This window comes from Hemiscyllium ocellatum, chromosome 20 (genome assembly GCF_020745735.1).
Source record: "Hemiscyllium ocellatum isolate sHemOce1 chromosome 20, sHemOce1.pat.X.cur, whole genome shotgun sequence".
NCBI lineage: Eukaryota > Metazoa > Chordata > Chondrichthyes > Orectolobiformes > Hemiscylliidae > Hemiscyllium > Hemiscyllium ocellatum.
Genome location: NC_083420.1, coordinates 33086366 through 33111210, shown reverse-complemented (window position 1 = coordinate 33111210; position 24845 = coordinate 33086366). Strand labels below are relative to the sequence as shown.

At 41.3% G+C, this 24845-nt stretch overlaps 1 protein-coding gene across 1 annotated transcript in view; it reads left to right on the top strand.

The window, feature by feature from the left end:
- flii (FLII actin remodeling protein) overlaps positions 1-19137 on the top strand; it is a 76728-nt gene extending 57591 nt beyond the window's left edge. Inside the window, exons 23-30 of the mRNA XM_060840711.1 lie at positions 143-350; positions 5821-5975; positions 10597-10657; positions 14327-14455; positions 15752-15858; positions 16691-16796; positions 17832-17897; positions 18238-19137. Coding sequence (XP_060696694.1) covers positions 143-350; positions 5821-5975; positions 10597-10657; positions 14327-14455; positions 15752-15858; positions 16691-16796; positions 17832-17897; positions 18238-18372 — 967 coding nt within the window. The 3' untranslated portion in view covers positions 18373-19137. The remainder of the gene's footprint in view (positions 1-142; positions 351-5820; positions 5976-10596; positions 10658-14326; positions 14456-15751; positions 15859-16690; positions 16797-17831; positions 17898-18237) is intronic.
- The last annotated feature ends 5708 nt before the right edge of the window (positions 19138-24845 follow it).

Genomic DNA, 24845 nt, shown 5'->3' with positions numbered 1-24845 from the left:
CTGCATGTACGAGCAATTTATCAATCTCGATTCATTTGAAACCTCTTGCATTGAGTGAAGTCTGCTGTCTCTTTCCTGTACCCCACCCACACTCCCTGCCATGTCTGTTGATAGTTATTATGGTTCTTTTGGTTTGCTTCAGGTACTGGGTTCCAATGGAGTATGAAGATGATCAGAAAGATAAAGAGAAGATGGAAGAGGATGGAGATGAAGAAGAAAAACAACAAGAGGAAGACTTCCAGTGTGTGGTGTACTTCTGGCAGGGCCGTGAGGCTTCCAACATGGGATGGTTAACTTTCACCTTCAGTCTGCAGAAGAAATTTGAGAGCCTTTTCCCTGGCAAGCTAGAGGTAAAGGGTTGTGTGTTCTCAATACGAAACGGTACAAAATGTTTTCATAGTTAGATTTATCTATCAGAGCAAGTTTAAAAGGTTATAAAGACGTGATTTTTCCTTGCCTATGGTGTTTTCTTTTGCTCTTGTCTCTCTTCTAATGACATTAGCCCTCAAGGTTCAAGGGGCATCTTATGGTCTGGCGATTCTAAGACAAGCCAGCTGTGCTCTTTTCCATAATCTGGCAGGTATCTCTCGCAACTGTTGCCTATCATTACTTGCTTTTGAGGAGGTGACAATGAGTCATTCTTGAACTGTTTGGTGAAGGTACTCTGAGATCTGGTAGGTAGAGTGTTTCAGGATTTAGACTCACTGAAAATGAAAGAATAGCAATGTGTTTTCAAGTCATTGTATTATGTGACTTGTCAGGGGAACTTGGAAGTGAAGGTGTTCCCATGCACCATCTGGTTCTCGTCCTTACAGGTGGTGGAGATTACAAGTTTGGGAAATAGCCAATGCTGTGGACTCATACAGCACCTTTGGTCCAAGTTGACCAAGTTTCCCAAATAAACTAGTCCCACATGCCTACATTTTGCCCATATACCTCTAAACCATTCCTATTCATGTACCTATCCAAATGTTTTTTAAAAGTTGTAAGTATGACTTGCTCTGGCAGTTCATTCCACACATGAACTACCCTCTGTAGAAAAAGTTGCCCCTTGGGTCTTTTTACAAATCTTTCTCCTCTCAAGCTTAAAAATATGCCCCCTACTTTTGAACTTTACCACATGAGGGAAAAAAACCTTTGATATTCACCTTTGTTTATGCCCCCCATGATTTCATAAACCTCAAAAAGGTCACCCCTCAACCTCCTATGTTACAGTGAAAAAGGTTTCAGCCTACCCTTGTAATTCAAAGTGGTACAGGTAAATCTTTTCTGAACCTTCTCCATCTTAATAATATATTTTCTATGGAAGGGTGACCAGAACTGTAAACTGTACTCCAAAAGTGGTCTCTCAACATCCTCAACATGACTATCCCAACTTCTATAACTGAATGATCTTAGCACTGAAAGCAAACATGCTAAATGCTGCCTTAGCCTCCCTGTCTACCTGTAATGCAACTTTCAATGAACTATGTACCTGAACCCCAGGTCTCTGTTCAACAACACTACCCAGGACCCTACCATTAACCATATAAATTCTGCTATTGTTTGTTTTACCAAAGTGCAACACCTTGCATTTATCCAAAATAAACTCCATCTACCTCTCCTCTGCCCTTTGGTCCAATTGATCAGGATCCCTTTGTAACCTTAGATAACCTTCATTGTACCACTAATTTTGGTGGCCTCCACAAACTTCCCACCCATGCCTCCTATATTCTCATCCAAATCATTGATATAAGTGACAAACAAAAGTGGGCCCAGTACCAATCCTTGTGGGATATTGCTGGTCACAGGCCTCCAGTTCGAAAAACAACTCTCGGTCACCAGCCTTTGTCTCCTATCATCAAGCCAATTTTATATCCAGTTGGCAAACTCTCCCTGAATCCCATGTGATCTGACTTTACTAATTAGTCGACCATGCACACCCATGTTCCTCTCTCCACTGTTGATGTACAGTGCCAGTAGCATATTCCACTTGCAGGTTACACTGCAGGTTGTCTATGTTAAACCACAGGAGATGGGGAGATACGAAATGAATATTTACATCAGGTTTTCCTGTGGAAAAATGAATGGAGGCTAGGGAACTTGGGAAAATAAATATTGATGTCTTGAAAACATATGGAAGAGGGAAGTGCTGGAGGTCTTTAAAAAAACAAAGATGGATAAATCTCCAGGCTCTGATCAAGTGTATCAAAGGATATTGTGCGAAGTCAGGGAAGAAATCGCAGGTCCACTAACAGAGATGTTGTATCATTTATAGCCATAGGTGAGGAGCCGGAGGGCTGGAGAGCAATGTTGTGCCTTTATTTAAGAAAGACTGGAAGGAGGAGCCTGGGAACTACAGATGTGTGAGCCTTATGTCAGTGGTTAGTTGTTGGAGAGGATTCTGAGGGACAGGATTTGCATGCATTTGATGAGGGAAGAGTTGATTGGGGATAATCAGCGTGGCTTTGTGCATGGGAAATTGTGACCACAAACTTGATTGAGTTTTTTGCGGACATACTCAAAAGGATTGAGGGCAGAACGATAGACTTCTACGTGGAATTTTGTAAAGCTTTTGGCAAAATCCACATGGTAGATAAATTAGTAAGGCTAGGTTATGTAGAGCTTGCCAATTGGATATAAAATTGACTTGATGGTAGGAGACAAAGGTTTTTTTTTCCAGACTGGAGGCCTGTGATCAGTGGTGCTCCATGGGGATTGGTGCTGGGTCCACTGTTGTTTGCCATTTATATAAATGATTTAGGTAAGAATAGAGAAAGCGTGGTTAGCAAGATGGCAGAGACACCAAGGTTGGTGGTATAGTTGGTAGTGAAGAAGGTTATCTGAGATTACAAACAGATCTTGATCAATTAGGTCAATGGACTGAGGAGTGGCAGATGGAGTTTAATGTGGATAAATGCAAGAGATTATATTTTGGTAAAATAAGCGAAGGTACAACTTCTACAATTAGAAGTAGGGCCTTGGGTAGTATTGAACAGAGACCTCGGGTTCAAGTACATAATTCTTTTGAAGTGTACGTCACATATAGATAGGGTTGTTAAGAAAGTGTTTTAGCACATTTGCCTTTATTGCTCAGACCTTTTGAGTATAAGGGTTAGGATGCTGTGTTGAGGTTGTAAAGGATGTTGGTCAGGCCTCTTTAGGAGTAACGTGTCAAATTCTGATTGCCCTATTGGAAGAAGGATTGATTAAGCTAGTGAGGGTTCAAAATAGATTACCAGGATGTTGATGAGGGTGGAGTGTTTGAGTTATAAGGAGCACCTGGGTAGATTTGGACATTTTTCACTGGAGCATAGGAGGTTGAGATTCATGGAGAGTTTGCACCTTTTATAGATGTTTATAAGATCATGACTGGTCCAGATATGATGAATGGCATGTGTCTTTTCCCTAGGATGGGGGATCTCAAAAATATGGGGCATATTTTTAAGGTGAGAAGAGAAGGATTTTAAAAAAGACCTGAGCAGCAACTTTTTCATGTTGAGGGTGGTTTGTGTATAAAATGAACTTCCAGAGGAAATGGTGAGTGCAGGTACAGTTATAACATTTAAAAGACAGCTTAGATAAGCACGTAAGTAAGAAATGTTTGGAGAGAAATGGGCCAAGCATAGACCAGTTGAGACTAGTTTTAGTTTTGGATTATGGTTAGCATGGACTGGTTGTACCAAAGAGTCTTTTTCTGTGTTGTATGAATCTGACACTACAGCGATGGAATTCCAAATAAGCACATTGCTTTGCCCTGAATAGTGGTCAGTGGTGATCCCCAAGATATTGCTTGGAGATGCAAACGCCATGAATATTATGGGAGATGGTTAAACTCTGTCTTGTTGAAGATGGTCACAAATCACTTGACACTGGATCATAGTCTAATAGGTTTATTTGAAAATGCAAGTGTTCGGAGCCCGAAAGCTTGCACTTTCAAATAAACCTGTTGGACTATAACCCGGTATCTTGTGATTTTTGACTATCCACCCCAGTCCAACACTAACACCTCCACGTCACCGTTGAAGATGGTCATTTCCTGGGGATCATGTAGAAAAAAAATGATACTTGTCACTTAGCAGCTGAAATCTTAATATGGTCCTGGTATTGTTCGTGTGTGGGTGCAGATTGCATCAATATCTGATCATTTGACATTGGCAAGGTGTTCTGCTTTATTAGTAAGTTGTCGCACTTTAGGTGAATATCAAGACATAAGTGAAACATCTGAAGATAGCTGGTCTGATGAATACTGTGGATGTGTTTTTGGCTTCTAGTGGCTACCTTCTTTTGGACCAACTATTGCATCAGGCATTGACGACATTTTCTCCTCTCGATTCCTGTATATTTCCACAGAATGCTGACTGTACACTGCTTGGTTCCATTCGCAATTTTTTAATGAGTTAGTAGTGCCCACATACAGCAAAAGGTCCGCTACTAGGAAAATTAAGGATAACGGATATTAAGAAAGCATCTATTCTTGTCATCCAGTAAGCTTGTCATCCTGTCTTGTAGTGTTCTTTTATCATCACCTGATCAAAATCCTAGAGCACCTTGCCTGGCAGCTCTTGGGAATACCGTCATTCCACAGATAGTATCAGTTCAGGAAGGTGGCTCACCACCACATTCTCTGGCATCTAGGGATGAGCAAGAAATTCTAGCCTTGCAATCAATGCCCACATTATAAAATTAAATAATATAAATAAATTAAGTTATAGATTTATAGTGGAATATAATTCTGCTAATGGCACACAGTGACACCAGGTTTTGCCTGCTGGACCTACCCCACTTAAATAGTGGTTGTGCCATATAATACGGTGAAAGGCACCTTCACTGTGAAGAGGAGACTTAGTCTCTCAAGACCATATGGTGGTTACTCTTGCTCATTATGTCCTAGATAAGAGAAAACATGGACATGTATGTTACTTTTTTCATTTCCTCTTTCACCAACTGCCAAAGTCCAATCTGGCAGCTGTGTCATTTAGGCCTTGTCAGTGGTATTACAACTGAGTCACTTTTGATCATGGTGATTCATGGAGCAGGAGGTGATTTATAGGTACTAATTAGCAGGAGGTTGATTTGTCCACTTGAAGCTGAGTCTCTTGAGGGGCTTACAGTCAGTGTTACAGATACAAAACTGTTCCTGTTATACTAGCAGTGGGCTGCAGCTCTGGTGGTGTATTGTGACAGCGAGAACATGCCCAAAAATTACGAGTGAAGTGTTTCTGGCATTGACTAATGGTACGGTTCTGCCTTACGTCCACTGGTTTTAATCTGGAACACTTTGCAGGGTTGGATGGAGTGAATATGCTTTCATTGTAGTCTGATTCAAAGCTGAAGTGATGAGAGTCCTCTATTCTATTGGTTTGATACAACAGACTGAAGTGAAGTTACCATGATCTGAGAGGATCATAGGTTGCTCTCTCATGAGAGGGAGACGGCTGATGATGACTTCAGCCAGTACATGCTATTGCCATCACTGTGCTTTGGAAACTGTCTTCCAGCCAACTGAGCTAACTGACCCATAAGACTAGTTTTCTAAGGCAGTTGAGAGTAGAACACTGGTGTGGAATTGGGATCATGCAGAGATCTGACTGGGTATATATTGTCTGTTTTATTTCCTAAAAGGCAGGGCAATGGTACTGTAAGGTTTTGTATAGCTATATAGCTTCAATTAAAAGTATTGTGCCCACCCTCCAACCTTATTACAAGATCTGAAGAGAAGTAGGAGCAGTCATGTGTATTGCTGCTGGAACCATGCAGGTATGTAGTGGGGATGTTGTATTGGGCTTGAAAATGCAAGGGAGGAAACAAAAAACAAATGGATTAATTTTTGTCCATCAGGTGGTGCGGATGACCCAGCAGCAGGAGAACCTGAAGTTCCTTTCTCATTTCAAAAGGAAATTCATTATTCACAAAGGAAAGAGAAAGGCCCCAGAGAATGGTCTGCAACCCAGCCTGTATCACATCCGCACCAATGGCAGTGCCCTTTGCTCCAGGTAAGGCTTTGCAAACCTGACGTTGGTATAACAATGTTCCTTTTCTCCTTCTTTCTCCTTGCTTTCCTCTGCTCAGAAGGGCAAGTGACTAACTGATATCCAGTTTATTTCATTACTTGTTTCTGGAATGTTTGAGAGGTGATTTGCTCCAGCCCATGTGGTGAAGATACATCCAAGAAGGTGTTAGCTGCATAATTTCATAAATTAACTCCGTCACAAGCAAGAAATAATGATACATGTCTGGTGAATCTGGATTTTTATGATTTGGTGTAGAACTAATTGTTGATGGTTTTCCATGCACCTGCTGCCCGATTCCTTTGGTGATCAAGATTACAGGGAGGGAAATTCTGGTGAAGCAAACTTAGTGCAGTACATCTGATAGGTTGTAAAGCACGAACCACATACTTGTAGGAGAGGAGACTGAGGCAGAGTGAGTAACTGAGAATTCAGCTGTTAAATTTTTTGCTAGTTTAATTATAAAGTAAAAGGCAGAATCCAACCTTGAATGAATAACATGTAAAGGAAGTTAAAATTGTATAGTTAAACAAACAATTGCCTATCAAACGTGAAATTGCATACCTAAATTAGGTGTTGATTACTGTATCAGGAAGTTAAGAACAACAAATGACTCATCCAAGCTCTCTGTAAAAAAGGGTTTGTTCAAACCACAGGGTCAGGGTGAAGGACTCTTGCAGAGAGTGAAATGGATATGGTGAGTAACTGGAAATTTCGGTTAATGAGGAAATTCTGGGCATAGGGAGAAAGAAGTGTTTTCATCCAAGAAATAGAGTCTCCTGAACAAAGGGTGAGCAGGAAAGGAAATAAGATGCTGATCAAGAGGCCTAATACTAACACTGGAATAATGGAGAGGGTACAAAGAAAGTAGATGTTTGATAAGTTGGCTTGGTATTTCCAGTCTTTAAAGCAAAAGTTGAATACTGAGTTAAAAATCACACAACAGCAGGTTATAGTCCAACAGGTTTAATTGGAAGCACACTAGCTTTCAGAGCGACGCTTCTTCATCAGGCAATAGTCACCTGATGAAGTAGCGTCGCTCCGAAAGCTAGTGTGCTTCCAATTAAACCTGTTGGACTATAACCTGGTGTTGTGATTTTTAACTTTGTACACCCCAATCCAACTCCGGCACCTCCAAATGTTAAATATTGAGTTTGTTTTTAAGTCTGTATCAGGTTTTCTCTTTTCTTTTGAGAAATAATTGCTGAGTTTTCATAGTAAGACCATATTTATTCTAAACATGACAAGTAATTTTCAGAGTTAAGAGTTAGAAGTCAGAAGGGCTAAGTGGCGTGCACATTCCTGTAGTGTATGCTTAAAGTCATGGACTTGCCACATGTCTCAGACAAGCACATCTGTAGGAAGTGTCATTGGCTGCAAAAGCTTGAGCTCAGTGTTTTGAAAGTTGAGGTGTGGCTGGAGTTACTGCTGCGCATCTGCAAGACAGTGGACTGCATTGGATAGATGTGAAGGGAGATGGTCATACCACAGATAAAGTTTACAGGAGAGAGGGGATGGGTCGACCAGGTAGACTAAGGAAACTGGGCAGATAGTGCAGGAGTCCCCAGAGTCTTGCTTTATCGGTGAGGTCATGGCCAATCTGTGGCTTCATTCTGTTTCCCTGCCTTTGGCCTATATCTTTGTTGACCAAAGTTTTTTCTGTTTCAGATTTAAATTTAACAACTGATCTTCGGTATATGAATAGAAAGGGTTTGGAGGGATATGGGCTTGGGTTCTGGCTGGTGGGACTAGATTGGGTTGGGATATCTGGTCGGCATGGACGGGTTGGACCGAAGGGTCTGTTTCCATGCTGTACATCTCTATGACTATATAACTCACAATTGTAGAAGAAAGTTCCAAACACACACACTACCGCCCTTGGTGTATGGAAGTACTTCCTAACATCTCTCCTGAATTGTCAGGCCTCAAATTTTAGACTATGCCCCCAAGTTCTAGAATCTCCAATCATTGGAAATAGATAATCTTTAACCAGCCTGTCTTTTCCTCTTAATATTTTGAAATCTTTCAAAATTCTTGAGAAAACTGGATCAATCATGTATGATCTCTCCTCATAACTTAACCCTTCAAGTACAAGTATCATTCTTGTAGATCTATATTGTACTCCCTCCAAGGCCTTCCTCAGGTGTGGTGCCCAGATCTGTTCTGAGTACTTCAAATGAGAGATAATGAAGGTTTTGTTTAACTGCAGCATAACTTCTGTGTGCTTATTCTCTATACAACATGGAAATAGACCTTCAGTCCAAATAGTCCATGCCAACAACAAATTAGTCCCACCTGCCTACACTTGGCTTGTATCCCTTCAAACTTTTCTGATGAATGTACTTATTCAAATGTCTTTTAAACGTTGTAACTATAGCCACATCCACCACTTCCTCTGGAAGTTTGCATCACACACGAACTACTGTGTTTAAAAAATGTCTTCCTGTTTTTTTTAAAATCTTTCTCCTCTGACCTTAAAAATATGCTCCCTAGTCTTGAAATTCCCCCACCCTAGGGAAAAGACCCTTGCCGTTAACCTTATCTATACCACTCAGTTTTTTATAAATCTTTGTAAGGTCAACTCTTAACCTCCTATGCTCCAGTGAAATATGTCCCAGTCTATCCAGCCTCTACTTATAACTCAAACCGTCCATTGCCCGGCAACATCCTGTAAAATCTCTTCTGAACCCTGTTCAGCTGAATAACATGTTTTCTATAACAGGGTGACCAGAACTGGATGCACTGCTCCAGAAGAGGCCTCAATGTCTTATACAACCTCAACATATCTTTCCAATTTCTATATTCAGAAATATTAGCAATGAAGACAAACATGCTAAACACCTCTTTAACCACCCTATCTATATGTGATGTAAACTTCAAAGAATTATGTACCTGAACCTCTAGGTCTCTCTGTTCTACAACACTGCTCAAGGCCTACTTGGTAGAAGGTAAAAACAATGACTGCAGATGCTGGAAACCAGATTCTGGATCAGTGGTGCTGGAAGAGCACAGCAGTTCAGGCAGCATCCAAAGTGCAGCGAAATCGACATTTCGGGCAAAAGCCCTTCATCAGGAATAAAGGCAGTGAGCCTGAGCGTGGAGAGATAAGCTAGAGAAGAGTGGGGGTGGGGAGAAAGTAGCATAGAGTACAATGGGTGAGTGGGGGGGGGATGAAGGTGATAGGTCAGGGAGGAGAGGGTGGAGTGGATAGGTGGAAAGGGAGCTAGGCAGGTAGGACAAGTCCGGATAAGTCATGGGGACAGTGCTGAGCTGGAAGTTTGGAACTAGATTGAGGTGGGGGAAGGGGAAATGAGGAAACTGTTGAAGTCCACATTGATGCCCTGGGGTTGAAGTGTTCCGAGGTGGAACATGAGGCGTTCTTCCTCCAGGTGTCTGGTGGTGAGGGAGCGGCGGTGAAGGAGGCCCAAGACCACCATGTCCTCAGCAGAGTGGGAGGGGGAGTTGAAATGTTGGGCCCCGGTGCGGTATGGTTGATTGGTGCGGGTGTCCCGGAGATGTTCCCTAAAGCGTTCTGCTAGGAGGCGCCCAGTCTCCCCAATGTAGAGGAGAACGCATCGGGAGCAACGGATACAATAAATGATACTTGGTAGAAGGCTTGTCTTTCTTTAGTACGACTGAATCCCGAAACAATTGCACTCATAAGGTCTTATTTTTAATCATTTTGTTTAATCCACCTCAGTAGATTTTCTTTGAACAATGAATAGTTTAAATAGACTTTTATAACCTATACACAATATTCTCTGAGAAATGTTGAATTTACTAGTGAAGAAGGTTATCTAAGATTACAAAAGAATCTTTATCAATTATGCCAATGGGCTGAGGAGCGGCAGATGGCATTTAACTTGGATAAATGCAAGAAGTTACATTTTTGTAAAAGAAACAAGACTAGGACTTGTTCAGTTAATGGTAGGGCCCTGTGTAGTGTCAAACAGAGATCTAGGAGTTCAGGTCCATAATTCTTTTGAAAGTTGCATCACAGGTAGACAGGGTGGTTAAGAAGGCATGCTTTCCTCTATTGCTCAGACCATTTGAGTTCAGGAGATGGGACTGTTGGTCATGTTGAGGTTGTACAGAATGTTGGTGAGGCCACTTTTGAAGTACTGTGTAAGTTCTGGTTGCCCTGCTATAGGAAAGATATTATTAAATTGGAGAGGATTCAAAAAAGATTTGCCAGGGTATTGCTGGGACTGAGGGGTTTGATTTGTAAGGATAGGATAGTTAAGCTCAATTTTTTATACTGGAGCACAGGAGTGACCTTAGAGGTTTATAAAATCATGAGGTGCATAGGTGAGCTAAATAACAAAGCTCTTTTCCTTAGGGTGGCTGAATTCAAAATGAGGGGGCATATTTGTAGAATATGAAGAAGTTGAGGCTCAGATGAGTCATTAATTTATCTCCCAGCCTATGGCCTGCTCTTGTAGCTATAGTTAGTGCAAAACTAAATAAGTAAAGCTTATCAAAATTATTACTGAAGGTTTATCCTGCAAAAATGCCAGGAGCAAGTTGTGCACCTACCTTGTTATAATTCAAGTTTGTTGATAATGGAGACATCCTATATTTTGAAAATAATCTCTTTTACTTGCAGGTGTATCCAGATCAGCACAGATTCCAGTATGTTGAACTCTGAGTTTTGTTACATCCTCAAGGTAATGCTCAAATATAATGAACAAAGTAAAAGTTGAATTGCATTGGATCTTTACGCATATTGTGTAGCTGCTGGCTAAAATAACAATTTGTGTTTATATATCGCCTCTAAAGAAACAAAGAAACCCAAGTTACTTGAAGCCGTAGAGGACAAAATTTTACACAAGGTTGCAAGATATTAGGATAAATTATCAAAAGAACTTTGGGAGGAAATTTAAGAGCTGGACAACTGAAGATCTGGTCACTGATACTTGAGCAGTTAAAATCCGGATAGTAAAGATGACAAAATTAGATAAACACAGATATCATAAAACAAGTTGTTGTTAGCTTCTGGGTTGTTGAATGGCTCTGTGTCCACGGAGCCTACAGGGAATAAGACTTTGTGCGATTAAGGACATGGAGAAAGTGAGGACTGCAGATGCTGGAGATCAGAGTTGGAAAGGGTGGTACTAAAAAAACACAGCTGGCCAGGCAGCATCTGATGGGCAGGAGAGTCGACGTTTTGAGCATAAGCTTTTCATAAGGAATCCTGATGAAGTGTTTATGCTTGAATCCTCGACTCTCCTGCTCTTCAGATGCTGCCTGACCGGCTGTACTTTTCCAGCACCACGCTTTCAGATTAAGGATATGGGCAGGTGTCAAGCTTATGGAAGGTGAATGATGGGAGTCTGGCCAGTGATACATTGGAAGCAGAATACAATTTTCTCAAGGACTACTTCTTAAATCTTTTAAATCTGATTTATTTTCTCATTCTCACTAACTCATTCTTGAGAGATGCTGTATTTGAGCTCAAGCAGAAGTATAATTAGACAAGTTAATCAATATGCTCAATATCAAGCCCTCATTAAGCTTTAAACTATAGCACACAAGTAAGAATGCAATAATTCCCTAGATCCGTTGGTACTTAAATTGATGCAAGACATGATGCATAAGTTTGGAAAATACTTTTTTCAAAATAAATGATACACAATAACAAACCATCAACCAACACACATCTTCCACAGGCTAGTGGCTGCTTTGGGGCAGCACAGTGACTCAGGTTAATTGAATTGGCCATGCTAAATTGTCCATGGTGTTCAGGGATATGTAGGTTAAGTGCGTTAGTCAGTGGTAAATATAGGGTGGGGGAATGGGTCTGGGTGGCTTACTCTTCGGAGGGTTGATGTGGACTTGTTGGGTCAAAGGGCCTGTTTCAACACTGGAGGGATTTTCTGAAACTAAAACTTTTCGGACGGCATGGAACCTCAGTGGTTAGCTGCCTCACAATGCCAGGGACCCAGGTTCATTTCCAGCTTTGGGCTACTGTCTGTGTGGAGTTTACACATTCTCCCCATGTCTCTGTGGGTTTCCTCCGGGTGCTCCGGTTTCCTTCCACAGATGTGCAAGTTGGTTGAATTGGCAATGCCCATAGTATTCAGGGATGTGTAACTTAGATGCGTTAGTCAGGGGTAAATATAGGATAATAGGTTAGGAGAACGGGTCTGGGTGGATTATTCTTCGAAGGGTCGGTGTGGACTCTTTGGGCCAAAGGGCCTGTTTCCACAATGTAGGGATTCTGTGATCTATGATTCTGGTGAGAGCATAACTAATGCATTTCCACATGCAAGTACAAAGCAATAAGATCTTACCCAGGCAGTTATTGCCTTTTGTTTGCTGCATCTTTGATATTGATCTTAATCTTAACAATTGACATTGTTTATTATAACTGAAACATTCATTTTCTCCCTTTGAAATAATTTCTGAACATTTGCTTTCTTAAACTGGAGAATTTTACATTCTTCTTGACCTCATTGCCTCAGTAATATAAAGTTTTCTTGACTGCTAGTTTGTTGAATATTCCTTTGTTGGCAAATTTATAGTTGTGTTGTCTCCTTTGTGACTTCCCTTCTCTCTCTTCCCCTCCCCCACTACTCCCTTGCACGCTCTCTTTCCCTTGCAGCCTGTGTCTCTTTAACTTTCACTTACAATATTCCTATCTTCCAAGCCCTTGCAATGGTTTTCCCTGCCCATGCCTGCAGTCTCCCCCTTTTTCCCCTCTTCACCCTCCTGAAGCTTCTTTCTCTTGCTGCCCCCCCATTCCCATAACCTCTGCAACATCTCCCTCTTTACTTTCACTTCCCCAGTTGCTCATCTCTTTACACCTCTTACAATATTTTCCCCTTTAGCCTCTCCCTCACCACACTTGCTATCTCACTCCAACTCCACCCCTCACTACTCCCAATGCAGCTACTCCCTCTCCACCCCTAACCTTGCAGTTCCTGTCCCTCCCATGCCTTAGTGTCCTTTTTCCCTCCACTTGCTCGTTGTTTCTATTTCCTCCATCACCCCCAACACAGCCTCTGAATCTTCTCTACAGCTTCTTTTCTTTCCTCCCCCAATTCTTCCTATCAGTCTTTCTCTCTTTCCCCCCCCCCCCCCAAAATCACTTTGCAACCTCACTGTTTTAGAACTTCCCATTGCCCCTCCCCAAGCCAGCAAACCACTCACAATAAATAGTTTTCCAGCAAAAGGTCCACCTGGTTACCCCAACAGTGGCCACAGAACATGCATTACACTCCTCTGCTTCAGCACATCTCTTGCCATAGTAACACTCCAGCCTTGGCACGCTAACAAAATGCTTTACTAGTTCTTTTCTCAGTCCTGTTCCTTTCTGAAAATGTCCCAAAACACCCAGTGACTTTTATTTTGGTTGCACCCACATGCACATTAAGTTTGAATGTTTTCAGAGGTGAATTTTGAATGCTGGTTGGAATAGTCTAGTCGAAAGGCACAAATGAGAGTTGTTCAGGCAGAGACTAATTTGGGCAGTGTTATGAAAGTGGAAATAGTTAAGACTTGATAGCTCAGGAAACCTAACCCAGAATCAAAGCACCCTGCTGTAAGCATCTGTTTTAGACAATTGTCTAAGAGATGGATAGCTTAATTAACATTGGAACTCATCAACAAAGACAAATTTATGCTTATTAAAACTAGATGTCAAATAAGCAACCTGATGATTTAGCAATATTAGAGGAAACAAAAGAGGTGAGACAAGAAAAGAGAGTAATGATTTCAAGATTGGGAATCCACAAGGACAATCAAGATGTACAAAGATCAACAAGTGCAAGTCCTAGTTTAATTCTGCAAATGTCAGTACGCAGCTGATGAATACTCGTCAGTGTGGGTAAGGCTAAAACAGTTATATGGACCAAAAGGGGCAGCAAGTGTTGAATGGAACAGAAGAACTGACTGCTGAATAATAAATCTATGAAAAAAGCTCACTGTCTGATAAAAGTGAAATGAAGCACAATAATGTTGCATTGGAAAAGAGTACAAATCCATAGTATCTGCCTTTTTATGCTTAATATCCATCTATCAGTTGCAGGCCTGTGTGTGTAGTTGCGCTTATAGTTTAGTTGAGACGAGACAAATTATGTGAATTTGTACTGAAGTTTAAATAGGAAATTTCTAAAGGCAGTTCTGCTAGGTGCAGAATGAGTTGATTTCACCTCAGCTATAATTGGGATACAAGTTATCCTCCGTTACCAGATTAGAGTCTGGTTCATGCTAGCATCTCTTGGTGACTCCTGCTAGAACATGCATTTGATTAGCACTTGTTTTCAAGGGTCTGAGGTGAAAGATTTGTCTGTACAAGTTTGTATGCATGCTTGCTAACTGTTTTGCTTCCTTAGGTGCCTTTTGAGAGTATTGATAACCAAGGAATTGTCTATACTTGGGTTGGACGTGCAGCAGACCCAGATGAGGCCAAACTTGCTGAAGATATCATGAATAATATGTTTGATGAAACGTACAGCAAACAGGTAATCAAGTGTTCAGACTTATAAATCAAAAAAGAATAAGAAAACTTGACAAAACTTTTCAAACAGGGAAATAAGTCTTTTTTTTGTGCAATTAACAGTTGCTATGAGATGAAAATGAGACCAGAATTTATTTTCCTTGAGCTTAAGGTGCAAGTGCATGTGTTGCATCATGCTGTTATCCTTAAATTTTCACAACGCGATGGGTAATGGCTTGCGAAGGACATTTTTATTCTCCTTGCCCTGGTCTCTTTTCTTGAACCTGGGATTTTTGGTTCTTCACTTGTTTTTTTCATGGTTTGTGGAGCATGGCCTTGCTGGCTGGCCGGCATTTAATGCTTGTCCCCAGTTGCACAAGAAGGTGGTGGTGAGCTGCCTCCTTGAACTGCTGCAGTTCACCTTCTGTGGGTTGACCCACAATGTTTTTGGGTCATTGGGTCAGTGCCTGCAGGGGAAATGGGTTTCTTGTCTAATCCTCTGACTCTTTTCCTAACTCTGAGCCTATTTTTCCTGTACCTTCTTGGCAGAGATTCTGTCTCCTGCAGTCTCGCTCCCTGTCACCCCCAAAGTGGGCTTGTCACCACATTCTGAGCAGGCCTTAGGCTGAATGATGCAACTCACATTTGCACAGCTTGCAGCCATTCCAATCGGAGGCCATTTCTTACCCATATTTGGTGATAGTTTATTTAATTGGATCAAAGCAGTGTTTAATTGCAGAATCTTCCAGTTGTCTGCATTTGGAGTCCTGGTGATGGGCTGCAATAGGACCTTAGAGGGTTTCCGGCTGCTTTATGGTCTAAACGATTTTGAAACAAACAATCTTTTTGTTCAGAGAAGGGCCAAATCATTAATTCCAATTACAGTGGACCTTTCAAATGTATACTTGACAACTTGAATGATGTTTTAGAAAGAAGATTTTAAATTCCTTTGTTATTACAAGTTTTTTTTTAAATTACTGAAGCTGACTTCCTCCATTATCAGGGACCATCATAGTTGTGGGTGGGCAGAATGGATTTCTCCAGTAAGCAAGTAATCCTATTTAGAGATCTTGCTTTCAGAGAACAAGAAATCTAGCACAATATGTTTTTACCTACTGTACTGTCGGGCTAAATGTTTAAGTGTAATGCCTGGAGTTGGGACAGTATGAGTCCAGTGCCAACAAAGAGAATTTGCATTGTATTTGCTGCAACTGATTTATGGCAGTGTGGTTTTCTGCATCCGTATTGCATTGCTGTTCTGGAAGCTGCAAGTTCTAGCACTGACCATTACATACAAATAATCTGATGTGTGTTGTTTTAGGTGATAAATGAGGGAGAGGAACCTGAAAACTTCTTCTGGGTTGGAATAGGTGGAGAGAAGCAATATGATGAAGATGCAGAGTATATGAAGCACTCGAGACTTTTTAGGTGTGTGGAATCTGTAGGCAAACCCATTATACACCTGGATGTTTACTTTAAACTGGGCGTATACTGTATGGCATGATGTTGTGCTTGAAAATTTGCTAACTAGAGCCTTAATAAGACATTTTTTTACATTGCATGGCTTTAGTTGGTACAGTTTTTTTAAATTGAAGGAACCCATTTCAAGTCTAACTCTCCCCATCCCAAACTAAATTTTAGCCACTATCTATGCAAAAAGATACTTTGGTGCTTTTTGAATTTACTTCCTATTTTACCCAAACACACCTGACTCCCAAAACAAGCCTTGATATCCTGGTCTATCGGATGATCTACCTACACTCTGGACACTTCTTCATAGGCATTCCCCTTTGAGGTGTAGCAATGGGCAGCACGGTGACACAGTGGTTAGCACTGCTGCCTCACAGTACCAGAGACCTGGGTTCAATTTCAGGTGACTGACTGTGTGGACTTTGCACATTCTCCCCGTGTCTGCATGGGTTTCCTCCCACAATCCAAAAATGTGCAGGTCAGGTGAATTGGCCATGCTAAATTCACAAAGGGGAACATAGCACACCATCCACCTATGATAATCTGTGGCGGGTCAGGGTGAACTTGATGGGCTGAAGGGCCTGTTTCCACACTAAGTAATCTAATCTAATGCACTCAAATGGTGCATGAGTGGCCTTCCCTCCAACTCTCACCAAGTTCAATGTCAGTAGTTAAACATTCAACTAAGGTACAAACCTTGTGAAGACAGACTCCAGTTTGAGAAACACCAGCATGATATTTGGTGTTCAGCAGCTGATATTTATGAATGTAATGTATCCTTTCTTTTAAGGTGTTCCAATGAGAAGGGCTACTTCTCTGTGTCTGAGAAGTGCTCAGACTTCTGTCAGGATGATCTTGCAGATGATGACATCATGCTGCTTGACAATGGAAAAGAGGTTGGTGCATAAAACTACAAAACTATGGCAGGCAAATCAGGGCAGTGGTATTAAACATTGGATTTTGAAGCTGCTGTTCTGCATTTGAGGTCTCCTGTATGCTGCCATCCATTTAAAGATGTCTGCTGATGGCATGAGGCTGAGACATGAAGTGTGGCCTAACATTGGTCTAATTCAAACCATCCTGACCTAAAACGTGGGTAATTGTGTGTAGTGCTATCCCTATATAAACACAATTGACCCTGGAGGCAGCTGCCATGTCCTAAGGGAGACCATTTCAACATATGGGCGACATAGTGGTTAGCATTCCTGCCTCACAATGCCATGGACCTGGGTTCGATTCCCATCTCAGACACCTGTCTGTGTGGAGTTTGCACATTCTCAGTGTCTTTGTGGGTTTCCTTCGGGTGCTCCAGTTTCCTCCCACAATCCAAAGATGTGCCAGTCACGTGAATGGGTTGAAACTGTAGTACCTAGTGGAAAAACGCACACACAGAGAATGTGCAAATTCCACGGACAGTTACCCAGAGTTGGAATTGGGCATGGGTTCCTGTGAGGCAGCAGTGCTGACCACTGTGTCACCCACAGTGACAGTGAGAGTCAGTACATCACTAATGCACTGCCCAACAGCTGATATGGTCAGTAAGAGTGCAAATAGTTCAGCAATTTATTCAAATATGGAAATCAAATCATTTCTACATTTGTGTGCAAACATTAATTCTGCTCAACATAAATATTTATTAAAGTCATTATGTAAATAAATTAATATCCAAAGGGGATTTTAGATTTGTTCCTACCCTAAGCAGCTGTAATGTTAAGTCAGAAAGTGAACATCTCAGCAAGAATGGTCTTAATATTACCAGCACGCTTGAACAAAATACTTTGTTCTTTGAATCATGGCACTCACTGTAGGCTAATGCCTACAGCATTATTTTGAACGTTCAGTTAAGAATAAAAAACAAAAGTTGGAACTGCTTGCTTTATCTAATTACCACTTCCTTCCACAGCAATTATGTGAAAATATTTTTTTTTCAGGTTTACATGTGGGTAGGAACACAGACAAGTCAGGTGGAGATCAAACTGAGCCTTAAAGCTTGCCAGGTCAGTATTAAACAAATGAAAAAGGAAAAAGTTGCTGTGGTCTATCCAGCTTGTCCTCAATAGTTGCCTTGGATACTACATTGTATATTTTCAGATAGTGAGGGTACAGCTTTTTGGCTGGGGTGAAAAATCAACTGGAATCTATTTTAGGATAGGCAGGCCAAGTGGGAGAAAGGGTAAAAGGAAGTCTAGGTAATCAGGCTTTTAATGCCCCCTTTTTGTAAATGTTTACTCTTCCAACTAGAATCCAGCTTTTCTCTACACCTGCTCCTTGGGTAAGAGTTTCTAATTACTGTATCACCTCCAATTTAGTTAACTTAGAGTTTTTTTTTGCTTTTAGGTTTACATCCAACACATGAGAGCCAAAGACGGTGCTCACCCACGCAAACTACGGCTGGTCCGCAAAGGGAATGAACCCCATAATTTCACACGCTGCTTCCATGCTTGGGGTACCTTCAAAAAACCACTTGCTTAGGATACTCAGTCACCAATCATGCTACAACGAGTGATCTTCTTTGTTTCCCATCCTTAGCTTCACAAAAAAAAAATCAACTGAGAAGATTTCCACTCAGATGTTTTTCACAAATAAACTTTGCTCAGCTCCCTAAAAGCACATTATTTCCTGTCAGTCGGTTACTGCAATGAAGACTTGTTGATTCACCCAAAGTTACAGATGAAGTTTTTACAGTTCTTTACATTAATGATGAGGGATGACTTAAGTGATTGCAGGATTAGGTTAGAGCTGGTATGGAGTTGTGTGACTGGAGCCATCACTCCATATTCTGGAGTCAATAGTTTTCCTGTAAACAGCACCAAGGATTGATTAAATAGTAATGTTACAGTGACCTTGCTGTGCCAGGTCAATGTACGTAATTATGGCTGCACTTCAAGAAAAGGTAAACTGTGGATTTAATGTCTTCAGACATGGTCTATGATGAACTTAAAGCTAGTAAGGGAACCTCTTGGCTCCTTCTGATTAAGGAAAAACTATTTAAAGTAATACCTTCAAGACCTGACACTGATGGAAAGCAATATTTATTCATGCTATTTTCTTGGGTGGGTAATTAGTGCCAAAATTAAAGTATTACCTAACTTGAGTCAAATATCAATTTGATCCATGCCCAAGCTTATTGTCAGTGACTACTGCTGTTATTTGTAAAAGTAGAAAAATGCACTGCACTGTTAATGTTACAAATGCTCGGTATCTTGACCTGTAGATTAAAAAAAGTATGGATAAGTATATGCCTCAACTGTGATTAATGTCATTTAAAATTAAGTGGGGTGAAAGAGGTTTATTTAAATGGTACATCTACAAGTCTGTATAGTTTCACGTAACTACCTACCCTAGGAACTTAAATGTACTTTTAATAAAAGAATGGCATTCAAGGTAATACCTTCCTAAGAAGGAAGTTGACTCAAAGTGACTAGATTCTCCCCCTATTTTTTTAAAAACTTGTGTACTTGGCACTTCTAAAGGACAAAGGGAGCCAAACTGAGACATACCAAATCATTTCCATCCTGCTCGTCAAGAAAAAAGAGCAATAGTGCTTGTACCCGATTAGGAACACAATAGGTAGGTGGTAGGTTCAGTCTAGCTCTTATCTAAAAAGAGCCCCAGCAACAGGACAAATAGAATTCAGTAAGACCATCCAAAAGGCAAATTAAACTATTTAAAAAAGAAGTGGTCTGGCAACTGCTGTGGAGAGAAATATTTTAGGTCCAGTGATAGTAGCTAGGAAAAAGTTTTTTTTTAAATACAGAAGGTAGGGTGGGAGAGATAGAGCCCAAAGAGAGAACAACAGTTGGAGTGGCTAACCATCAGCCTGGGAGAATGCATAGCTACTAAATGGGAGCAATTAGTGGCCGCAATGGGTTGTGTAATAGCAGACCATTGTAAGTGGGATTTGGGGGAAGGACCAATGGTTAGGAGGATCATACAGGAGATTCTGTGGGTACGAGCAAGACTCCCATATGGTATGTTGCCTCCTGGGTGCCAGGGTGAGAGATGTCTCTGATCGCATCTACAGGGTTCCTAAAGGGGAGAGAGAGCAGCCAGGAAGTAGTGGTACACATAGGTAGGAAAAAAGGATGGAGGACCTGAAAAGTGAATATAGAGAGTGTGTGTTAGGTGGAAGCTGTAATCTCGGGATTGTTACCAGTACCACAGGCCAGTTACACTAGGAACAGAGAGAGTGCAGCTGAACAAGTGACTGCAGAGCTGGCGTATGAGGGAGGACTTCAGAAATGTGGATCACTGGGATAGCTCCTGGGGAAGTTGGGATCATTCCCAGGAGAAAGAGTTGCACCTGAACTGGAAGGCATCAATATCTTGGGTGGGAGGTTTGCTAGAGCTCTTCAGGAGGGTTTTAAAATAGGTCCAGTTCCCATCCCCTGCCAACCTATGAATCAGAGAATGGGGTAGCTAGTGAAGAATCTGAGGAAGGACAGACAGTTGATGGGGCAAAGTCACAGTCAGTATGCTGGATTGAAGTGTGTCTGTTTTAATAGAAGTGTCAGGAATAAGGGTGATGAACTTAAGAGCATGGATCATTACTTGGAGCTATGTTATGGGCATGACAGAGACTGATATCAGAGGCAGGAATGGTTGTTGGATGTTCCTGGGTTTAGATGTTTCAAAAGGAATAGGGAGGGAGGTAGAGGTGGTGGAGTTGTATTGATAATCAGGGCTGCAGAAAGGGAGGGTTGTCTAAGTCAGTATGGGTAGAAGTCAAAGAGAAAAGGAGCAGTCACTTTATTGGGAGTTTTCTATAGACCCCCTCCAATAGCAACGCAGACAAGAATGAACAGAGGAGGCAGCAGGTTTGGGAAAGGTGCAGAAGTAACAATTGTTTTCATGGGTAACTTCAATTTCTCTAATATTGATTGGAACCTATTTAGTTCAAATAGTTTGGATGGAGCAGATTTTGTCAGGTGTATCCAGGAAGGATTCCTGACTCAGCATGGAGACAGGCTGACTAGTGGGAAGGCCATATTGGATTTGCTGCTCGTCAACCCACATCAGGTGTTAGATCTGAGGGAGAGCATTTTGGTGATAGTGATCACAACTCCCTGACTTTTACTATAGTCATGAAGGATAGGAGCAGACTATACAGAAAGTATTTAATTAGCAGCAAGCATAAAATTGGGAGCAGATAGTCAGGGAAGTGCATGACAAGTCTAGAGGTGGTTTTCAGGAGCACTTGCTGTGAATGCTGGATAGGTTTGTCCCACAGGAAGGGATGATAGAGTGAAGGAACCTTGGATATTGAGACATTGGACATCTAGTCAAGAGGAAAAAAGGAAGCTTGGTGTTAAGGAAGCAAGGATCATACAGGGCTCCAGAAGCTTACAAAAGGTATCCAGGAAGGAACTGAAGAATGAACTTAGAACTAAAAGGGGGCATGAAAAAGCCTTGGTGGATAGGATTAAGGAAAACCCTAAGGGGTTCTATACTTGAGGACCAAGAGGATGGCCAGAGAGATAGTAGGGCCAAATCAGGGACAGTGGAGCAACTTGTGCCTGGAATCAGAAGAGGTGGGCAAGGTCCTTAAATGAATAACTTCCTTCAGTATTCACAAGTGAGATGGACCTTGATGTTTGAGGACAGTGTGAAACATGCTGATATGCTCAAAACAGGCTGATGTTAAGGAGCAGGATATGCTAGAAAGTTTGAAAAACCTATGGGAAGCAAGGAGAGATTGCTGAGCCTTAGGTAATTATCTTTGCATTCTCAGTGCCCACTGGTGTCTAGAGAAGGTTTACAAGAATTATGCCAGGGCCAAAGGCTTGTCGTAGAAGGAGTGTTTGAGGACTCTGGGCTTCATTTCTTAAATAAAATTTAGAAGGAGCAGGTTGGGGAGGTGGGGGTTGCATTTCCACAATGCTTTAGTACAAAGCTGAGGAAGAATTGTTAAACAATGTAGTGACTGTGGAATTCAGTACTGCAGAAGGTTGTGGATGCCAAGTCAGAGTGGATTTAAGGCAGATGGATGTGTTGAGTAGTAAAAGGATCAAAGGTTATAGAGGAAAAAAGGAGAATGAGGATGAAAAAGATAGGCCATAATCAAAATGGTGGAAAGACTTGAGCTCAATCTGGTTCTGCTCTGGTATCTTATGGTCTTTGGTTTTAAACTCTCATCAATAGCCCTAGCAATTTGGTAGCAATAGAGTAGAGGTACAATCATGGGAGAATCTCAAACAAAAATGTAGAAGAAACATCAGATCATACGTGCAGGCACTGTGTATACAGTCAAGTTAGGGAGCTGGGCCAGGTTGAATATCATTTATTTAATGCAAACAGTCTTACAATTAAGGCAGAGGAGTTGGACTTGATTAACAGAGGCATCAGATATCATTGCATCATGAATAGTTAGTTGGAGGGATAGGACTAAACAGTCCAATAGCCCACGGCAATTTTATTTTTAAAAAATCAATCCAGACATGCAATAAGTCAGGGGCAGATGGGACTGAACCTGGACCTTCTGGGCCAGAGATAGGGATATTACCACTGCCTTAGTATAGTGAAGTATGTAACAGGAGGTACTTTGTAATCTTGATCAAGGATTCAATTACTTCAATAAAGAGACTTTGGAAGCCTTCCATCTTTACAACGCTCAGCTGAGGGCATAAAAGTGCAACAAAACCATAAATAAGGGAATATTATTGGGAATGTATAGTAGACCCCAGTCTGGACAAGACAGAACACTTAAGCAATTTCAGAACTTGAAATGCTCCATTAACTACTGGGATAGACAAAATAAACTAAATTCCTAACACAAATCCAGGGGAAATGTTTAAGTGAGCATTTAAGAGATGGAAAATTAAGAAATGAAGCTAGGCACATGGTAGAAGTGTCAGTGAAACAACATTTCGGTGGTAGAGGCCATAACCTATTAAGGTTTAAAGTTACTCATGGAAAAGTTGGGTTTTGTGCTGTATGACAATGATAAACTAGAAACTCAAAACATCTGCCTTCCCCAATTTAAAATGTTAAGATGCTAAGCTAGGAGCTAGCTAAAGTGGACTGGATGCAGCTCCTTGTAGCAAAGTCTGTTGGCGTAGTGGCTACTTTTTTTTTCCTTTTTGAAAGGTTGAGATCAAAATTAGAGAACTCTAGCTATCAATAAATGTATAGAAGGGAAATTTATAGTCTCAACAGCAGAAGCCATAAAAAAGTGTACAAAGATTTAAATCAAGGTGAAACGTACTGGTGGATAAAAAAGGGAAAATCTTCAAGCATTAATGGCAAGAAAATAACCAGGTCAGTGGGTGATTTGTCAGTGGGTGACAAATTGTCGATGTTCCCAGAAGACAAGGGAGGTTTTAAAATGAGTACTTTTCAGTATTCATCCATGGACAATCCATCCATCCAGAGACATGCACAAGAATCCCTAGAAGCATGGCATTCCAACCAGAACACTATCAAACACATTGAGGGGGTGGTTAATGGGATCCAAGTCAAAAACAGGAAATGACATGACCATAAGAAATGGTATCACCACCAGAAATGACATCAACCCAAGGAAGCTCAAAGCAGGCTACACCACCGCTGCTTCAGTTGGAGACTCGCTAAAGATGTTACCTAGTATGGTGTCAAAACATCTGAAAATAAACCTTCCAGCTCAATGAGCAAACCTTTTCAGAACCTCAACCTGAGCTACAAATCTTAAAACTCACTGAGTACTTTGCATCTGTATTGATTAAAAAAAAAGTGTGAAGGTACAGAAATCTAAAAAGGATAATGTATTTGAACAACTGGTAATTGAGGGAGAAGTGACATTAAGCCATTTTAACATTCAAATTTATACAAAGTCTCCAAGCCTAGATGAAATGCGTACCAATCGGCCGTAGGAGAGTTGAGGGTGGGGGGGGGAGAGAGATTGCAGGACCTGAATATTCATTTTCAAATCCTTTGGGTCTGGGAGAGGTGCCAGGAGACTGGAGAACAACTAATGTGGTATCACTATTCAAAAATAAGGGTTGGGGAAAACCACTGAACTATTGACCAGTAAGTCACATCAGCAGTAGGGAAACTACTGAATAAGTTTCAATTAATACCCACTTGAAAAGGCAAGGATTAGAGATAGTTAGCATAGCCTTGACAGGGTAATGGTGAAATTATAACTTGCAGGTTTGATTGCATTAGATTACTTAGTGTGGAAACAGGCCCTTCGGCCCTACAAGTCCACACCGACCCGCCGAAGCGCAACCCACCCATACCCCTACATTTACCCCTAACCTAACACTACGGGCAATTTAGCATGGCTAATTCACCTGACCGCACATCTTTGGACTGTAGGAGGAAACCGGAGTACCCAGAGGAAACCCACGCAGACACGGGGAGAACGTGCAAACTCCACACAGTCAGTCGCCTGAGGAGGGAATTGAACCCAGGTCTCTGGGGCTGTGAGGCAGCAGTGCTAACCACTGTGCCCACCACTATTTTTCCTCAAAGCAGTCACCAAGTCACAGAGTCATAGAGACGGCCCTTTGGCCCAAACTGGTCCATGGCAAACAAAAATGTCCGTTCATGCACTGTTCCCCTGCACTTGGATAGGAAAACAAGGATGTAGGCCATGTATTTTTCCAAATACCTTTTTAAAGTGTTAGTGTCCCTGCATCAATCACATCTGCTGGCAGCTCATTTCATATGCATACCACCCTGTTTTTACCAACTATAAAAACAGTTTCAGATTCCCTTTTATTCTTCTTTTTCCCAGGGTTTGGGAATAGAGGGCATGTGTTAAGAGTAGAGGGGAAAAGGCTGTGCGCATTCACTATCCATGTATCTCCTAAACTCTAAAGAACAAAATACTAACCTTGTCCAACCTTTATATAACCCAGACCATTGAGTACTGGCAACATCCTTGTAAATTTCTTCTGCACTCTTTCCAGTTTGATAACATCTTTCCTATACAAGGTGACCAAAACTAAATAATACTCCCAAGT